Below are 7,561 nucleotides of genomic sequence, written 5' to 3'. Positions count from 1 at the left end.
TTTTATTTTTATTGTACTTACCTTATTTTGAGAACACTCATTTTATCTTAAAATATTACATGTATTTTTTTTAATAATTTTTTTTTAAAATTTGTAATAGTATTTTCTTTTCCAGGAGTTAAAGTTGCAGTCATAATATAATTACTTAGTAAAATTTTGTCGTGGATTTATACATTGATGAAATTCTTTAGTTTACTATTTTGATTTTTCTTTACTATCTTACTATCCAACCATTCAATGAAATTTGTAATTTTTTTTACCTCTCCATCATTATTGACGAAATATTCAAAAATGTGATCAACAAAACGTGATTAATAACTTTATTTATTTTTAATAGTAATTTCATTTATACTAGTTAAAGTTGCGGTTGAAAAATCAAAATAACCATTTTTAAATAAAAATCGTCAAAAATACCCATCAAAATATTAAACTGTCCAAAATACCCACCAAATACTCCATTTAGTATCAGGATGATACTCCTTTGTCAGTGGAGTGGAGTATCAACCCATATACTCCTTTTGTGAGTGAAGTAACACGTGAGATACTCATTTATCAGTGGAGTATTATCTAAAATTTTAAAATTTTATTTTATTTTTTTAAAATATTTAAAATAAAAATAAAAATGACACTCCTGACTGATCATCCACGAGGATCATGATACTCCACTGATAAAGGAGTATCAGTGGAGTAGTATTTTGGGCAAATTTTCCAGACACTCCACCGGAGAAAAGAGTATTAGGACCTGATAATCTACTGACAGAGGACCATGATACTCCATTAATAAAGAAGTATATTTGGTGAATATTTTGGGCAAATTTGTACAGAATGAGTATTTTGGGCAAAAGGACATTTAAAAAGAGATATTTTGATAATTTTTTCTAAAGTTGCAATCGTAATAAATATATTTTGTAAAATTTTGTTGTGGATTTCATGTATTGAATAAGTTCTTTGATTTAGTATTTTGTTTTTCTTTATTTTCCAACCATTCAATGAAATTTGTGATATTTCTCGAAATATTAAAAAAATATGACCATTTCTCAATATTTGAATTGGTTTATTAAAATATATGTTCAAAATTCATTTATTTAAAGGTTTTATTTGTTTTGAATAAGTATACAAAGAACACATTTAGCTATCTTAATTTGAAAATGGGTCTTTTAATTTAAAAATATTTTTTAGTAAAGATTATTACTTTTAGAAATAAGAGTTACGTAGAATATTCATAAATAGTACCTCCGTCCCAAAATATAAGTCACTTTAACTTTTTACACGTATTTGAAGGCAAATAAAAAAGTAGCTCCTCAAAATATTTTTCAAATTTTTTTCGGAATAAAAGTATACATATTAAATTTTAATTAAAAAAAAAATTTTAGAAAAATAAGCGCTTATGACTTTTATACACCTTAAATTACTTGTAAAAAGTCAAAATAACTTGTATTTTAAGACGAAGGTAGTATATTAATTATAACATGTTTGTATAACAAATAAAAATTTACAAAGAAATATAATATTTAAATATAAATGATAAAATAGCATATAGAGAATAGTTCTAATTATTTATTCTAAAAAATTGTTTTAAATATTTGAAATAAGTTGAGTAGGATTTTTTCATGCACAATTTAAACACTATTATTTCAAATTTGAACATGTGTAAAATTTGTAAATTTTGTAAAAGTTGAAAAAAATATGAAAATTACAATCAATTAGAATTTTTATATTTCCAAATTAACATCTCTTTTATCTAAAAGGCTTGTGTCCTATTAAACATATTGGATTTGTACCTATTGTTTTAAATTTGTACCTATTTATTAAAATATAATATTGATATACTAGTTTTATTGGCACGAAATATTTTAATATAAAATTAAACAAACAAAGTTATGATTAGCATGTTTGGTGAAAGGGAAGGGACCCCTGGTCATCTAGTGTCAACTTATTGAAGGAGATTGGAACACGTGTTCTTTTTCTTACTATTCCAAATAAACCCACACCATGTAGATGTTCACACGTTATGATAATCTTCAATGGATATCTCGGGATAATAATGTAAAGGACAGTTTCAAAACTAAGGTGCAGTGTTACGAAATAAAGTAACACGTGGTACTTAGATCTATGTAACAAGTGTCTATTTCTGTGATTTTGTAACACTAAATAAATATATGGAGATATGTAGATGGGAGTTACATTGACGTCCTCAGACACGACAAATGTTTGTTGGTCGATGGTAGCTGTTTGGTGGTAAAATCGTACTTAATAACAAATTATCATTATTATTATTATTTCAAAATGTTCATAAAGATAAAGTGAGTTTACTCTAGGATTTGAAATACCTTCATCAATCAAAAATCAATAATTAAAGAATTTTGTATTGTCTGTTTTACCCCTCACAGAAAATGCAAAACATGCAGGGTTAGACACTAAAACTAATGAGCTGTGACTTGTGGGCAATTAATAAGTGGACACGTAACGAAGTTGGTTGCAAAGTTTGTGAGTATGTGTCCTTTGTTTATTCAACATCATTTTTTATCTCGAACATGCGAGGTCCATCTTACTGACACCTACATTTCTTTTTGGGTTTTGGTCAGCTCAAAGTTCTGAAAGCACAAGTAACTTGTAAACCGAATAGACAGAAAAATAAAGAAACAAAAACATGGGTAAGAAACACTGTACCATCTTTGTTTAATTTTTATATTTCAAAGTCACTGTAGTTATATAATTTGCTGATAAGTTTTCAGATCTTTAGACATCTTTATCATTTCTTTTATTTTTTCTTGCTTTTTGTGATCATGGTGTTTATTGAGGAGAAGGATAGAGATATATCTAGTGTCTCTTAACTCTAAATCTTTGTAATCGCACCTGAATTGATATTTGGTTTATGAGGAAATTAAGAAATGATTCTATGAGCTTCTCTTATCACTTGTAAGTTCTATTGTGAATGCTTCAATTTCATGCACTTGGCAGAGTTTTTATCTACAATTTTGTAATCTTTTAGAATTTATGTTTTGATTAAGATTGAAAAAAATTGACACCGATTATCATTGTGCACCCCTCTTAGAGTCCAAAGATGACTCTTAAATGAAAGGGCCTATTAATACTTTCACAGATTTGTCAAGGTTGGGAGAGTTGTTTACTTAAGTACTGCATATAGCCATTATTCAAGTTTAGATTGTACAAAATTTACTGTTTTGCAGATTCATATATGCTTGTGTGTGGTTACTTGTTTTTTTGTGAATTGGTTTTAAAATGGCTTATATGTCAGGTTATGTACAAGTGTGGTTCAAGTGTGTGACTAAAAGAACATATGGAGGATGTTTCTGATAAGATTGCTGTGCCATTAAAGTTGAGTTATTTAATTTTTGATGACTTTGATCTAATAGCTCGTATAGCAAGTTTATTCTCGGAGCCGACGTTTGTCAGATTGCCTTTTGTGGCTCTTGCCAGTGAAAGTATTTGCTACAATTATAACAACCAGAAGACTGAAATTTGTGCAAGGGCCATATCTACACAAGAAATGAAGGAAGAAGATACTGTTTTGAATGTTACGAAGGTGGAGATGCACAATGCTAATGTTTTGACTTCTAGCCAGATAATCAATCAGGAGAACTACTCTCGTGCTGTAGTCGGTGTAACTGAGAAAATGTGTACTGAGCAATATGTAGATTTGAGAACTAACCGTGAAACTGATGTAGTTACCTGTGAGAATAGGAAGAGTGTTGGCAGTCCTCAAATTAATGACAAGCCTGACTTCTTGAATTCTGACAGCAACTTAGATATTGTCGTGGATCTTGTTGTTGACGTTAATAATGCGGATGTGGAACTCGGTGGGACTAAGAAGAGACTATCTACCATGACTCTGGAGGCTGTAAAGGAAAAGAAGAGCAACACTTCTCTTGAAGATCTTGTTGTCAATGTAAGTAATGTGGATGTGGAAGTTGGTGGGCTCAATCAGAAAAGCGCCACTGTGCTTCTTGATGGTACACAGGTAGAAAAGAACATGAGTACTGGGGATGCTGTTGTTGCAGTAAATGATGTGCATATGGAAGATGATGGATCCAAGCAGATACTCTCCACCATGCATCTGGCAACTATACAAAAGCACACAATGAAGTCTCCGCGGAAGTATAATCTGTTTAATTTTGTGCCTCGTTGGGGGTTCACATCTCTGCAAGGAGGAAGGTCTGAGATGGAAGATGCTGTTGTTGGTATGCCGAACTTTCTAGAAATTCCGAATCCAGTGCTAACCTTAGATTTAAATGAGTTTGATCAAACCTTAAGTCATTCTACTGCTCATTTCTTTGGGGTATATGATGGACATGGAGGCTTCCAGGTACACTTGTCAAAAGTACACATCTTCTAAATATTCAGTGCCATGTTGTTTCTTTCTGCACTTCAAATTCCAAGCGTTCATCTCTATTCCCTTGTGTACATGGATATTCAGTAACATCAGTAGATAGTGCTGCATTGAGATGTAATGTGTGGAAGTAAATATGCATGCAAGGAAATTACATTTAATTAATATATGTTTCCTATAAAAGATAATACTTATTCCAGTAATTTAATTAACAGTTGTCCTTGTGGCTAGGTTGCTAATTACTGTCGGGACCGTATACATTTGGCTTTGGCTGAGGAGTTTAATGTTGCAAAAGAGCATTTAAAATGTGAAAATGTTGGGAATAATTGGCAGGAGCAGTTGGAGAACGCCTTTCTGAGATGTTTCAGAAAAGTTGATATGGAGGTTGCAGGAGTCCATGCAGGCGACGGGCATAATGCTAATGCAGAGGAACATATTGCTGAACCTGTTGCTTCTGATGCTGTTGGCTCTACAGCTGTTGTTGCTGTTATTTGTTCAACCCATATAATGGTCGCCAATTGTGGTGATTCTAGAGCTGTTCTTTGTCGGGGAAAAGAATCTCAAGCTTTGTCAATAGATCATAAAGTAGGCCCCGTGTTTCTGTTTTGATGTCTGACTACTATTTAGAAAGTTTCCGAGTCTCTGTTGGAGGCTGACTTAACTTTTGTTTGCAGCCTGGTCGAAATGATGAGCGTAAAAGGATAGAAGCTGCAGGTGGCATGGTTATTTACTGGGACGAGTTGCGTGTTTCAGGTGTGCTTGCAATGTCTAGGTCCATCGGTAAGTTCATCTTAATCATGTTCACAACTGAATCACATCATGTATCTGCATGTCTATTATATGAAGGTTAAATCCCACTTCTGTTATTTTATCGTTTACATAACTTCTGATGATCTTTACTTTTAGTGGTATCTGTGGGCGTTAACTATGCAAACAATTTCTGGATATCTAATAGAAAACCGTCTTTATTCCAAATTACTCATTTAATCGTAAATTTTACTTATTCCTCTTCCAAGCTCAGAAGTGAGGCTATTCGTATGATCTTCAAAATGAGACATATAACTTAAAATTGGTAGCAACTCTAAACAGTTTGTGATATTCGTAATTCTTTAAAAATAAAAAACCGAATGAACATAATTTTCAATATGAAGACGAGTCAAATTAGTCCAGCTCAACTTTTATGAATTAAATGAGAAGTGTTTATGTATGCAAGGGAAGCATTTTGGGAAATGGTGATTTCCAATATTATTCAAGGTAGGCATGATGATTTAGCAAAAAAAAGGGTAGGCGTGAGGATATACAGCAATGCTGCACACTGCGGGCATTACAACTTATGAATTAGTATAAGCACCAGATTGTAATACCAAAGTTTGTGTTTGCTCACCTCTCTGTAGATTCTATAGCAAAACAGCAGGGATAAAAATAGAACACATTAGCATGAAAATGTTCTAATTTGTCTGTGATCATTGTCACATCTACTAGGTTGCAACTAATTTTTAAGATGTGAGCGTAATGCTTCTTGTTCTCAGGTGATCGATATTTGGCACCCTATGTTATTTCTGACCCAGAAATGATGTTTGTTCCCCGAACTAAAGAAGATGAGTGTCTGATCCTTGCCACTGATGGTCTGTGGGATGTGGTCACAAATGAGGAGGCATGTGATCTGGCACGAAAAAGGATCCTTCTTTGGCACAAAAGGAATGGTTCCATGTTAACTTCAAGCGGTGAAGGAACTGATCCTGCTGCTCAAGACGCAGCGAGCTACCTCTCTACACTTGCTCTCCACAGGGGAAGCAAAGATAACATCTCCGTGATTGTTGTCGACCTGAAAGCGCAGAGAAAGTTTAAGAAGAAAACTGAAACAGCAAAGTAGACTTTACTTTTCTTAGTTATAAGATGAACGTTCAGTCACAGACATGTTTACAAAATTAGGATAATGTTGCTCTTGTTTTTGTTCTGGTAATTGCATGTAATGCATGATTAACTAGTACCTACCTAAATATAACAATGGAGACATAGAGTTTTAACATGAAGTGTCAATAATGATGCTTCATAGTTGGAGAAACTTTAATCAGTGGCTTGTTCTGCTTGATTAAGCCTTTTGTAGTTTTTCTTCATCCTTAATTTCTTACATTAGATAGATGATTATAAATTTTCCTTATACATTATGAGAATATAATACATGCAGGGGAGAAAGGGGCAGCGAACCTGTCTGAAGGGACAATTTTAGTAGAGAACTTCTTTTGGAATCTGATTTTAGCTAAAATTCATTAGATTTTTTTTATCAAGTTCTAGTTAACATTAAACTATTGATGATCGATGATATTTTATTTTAAACCCTTCTATTTTGATATGTTCGCTTCGTCATCGAATATAAGCTTCCTTTTTTGAAAGTTTGGGGTCGAAGGCTACTTTGTGTTTGTTGCACCAAACTTCAATCATGTATTAGCTTGTAAAGTATAAAATGAAGTTTGACAAATTGGAAAGTTCGGCACCAAACGAGCTAAAAAATACTATTATGTACTACACAGGCTTATAAAAATGTCAGCATATTCTTTTCTCCGTGAAAAGGTGAAGAAATTGCAATATTCAAGTATATACTACTACCTCCTTCGTGTGAGATATATATGATTGGTCTGTGAGAAAAGTTTAGGAAAAAGTGAATTGTTATAAGAAGTTAAAAAAACGGGTTCTTTAATTTTTATATTAAAAAATTTTCCTTTTTTTTGATAAATTTTGAAATATATAGAATTGATGAACATTCAAAAAATAAAGTATATAAAAATGCACGAGAAAGAGAAATGAGTAATTTATTATTTAAGTAAAAATAACCCGTACAAAACTTACACCTCATATTTTGAGAAAGTTTTCAATTTTTTTTAGGATCATTTGGATATTTTATATATTAAACTACCCAGAAATAATCTTGTTTATTTATAAATAAAAGAATGAATACAAGAAAATCGTAAAACATGTCATATGTTGTGTAGAGAATTATATTGTATCTCTAATACTACTTTTATCTAGTTATATTAATTTTTTTTAAATTGTCTAATAAATCACAAATCCCATAATTTTGATTTCCCATTTCCAAAATTCGTAAACATGATTATAAACTTAAAAAAGAAATCAAAAATTTTAAAATATGTGAAACCAAAACATAAACATTGCCCTTTTCATGATTAATGAGGTTCGATTTCATATTTAGGA

General features: G+C 31.7%; 1 protein-coding gene across 3 annotated transcripts; it reads left to right on the top strand.

The window, feature by feature from the left end:
• The first annotated feature begins 2,519 nt into the window (after nt 1-2,519).
• On the top strand, nt 2,520-6,514 carry LOC141689123 (protein phosphatase 2C 50-like). Of its 3 annotated transcripts, none has more exons than XM_074493311.1 (5): nt 2,520-2,654; nt 3,260-4,327; nt 4,583-4,936; nt 5,026-5,131; nt 5,881-6,514. In XM_074493311.1, exons 2-5 carry the CDS (start codon nt 3,302-3,304, stop codon nt 6,222-6,224), a joined length of 1,830 nt encoding a protein of 609 aa, XP_074349412.1. In that variant the 5' UTR covers nt 2,520-2,654; nt 3,260-3,301; the 3' UTR covers nt 6,225-6,514. The 3 variants fall into 3 exon arrangements, with proteins under 3 accessions (XP_074349412.1, XP_074349413.1, XP_074349411.1); XM_074493312.1 differs by lacking the exon at nt 2,520-2,654 and adding an exon at nt 2,743-2,919 and having other exon boundaries at nt 5,026-5,104; XM_074493310.1 differs by lacking the exon at nt 2,520-2,654 and adding an exon at nt 2,746-2,919.
• Nucleotides 6,515-7,561: the final 1,047 nt, after the last annotated feature.

The sequence above is a fragment of the Apium graveolens genome, chromosome 10, assembly GCF_009905375.1.
Source record: "Apium graveolens cultivar Ventura chromosome 10, ASM990537v1, whole genome shotgun sequence".
Taxonomy (NCBI): Eukaryota; Viridiplantae; Streptophyta; class Magnoliopsida; order Apiales; family Apiaceae; genus Apium; species Apium graveolens.
This window is presented reverse-complemented; position numbering and strand designations above follow the sequence as displayed.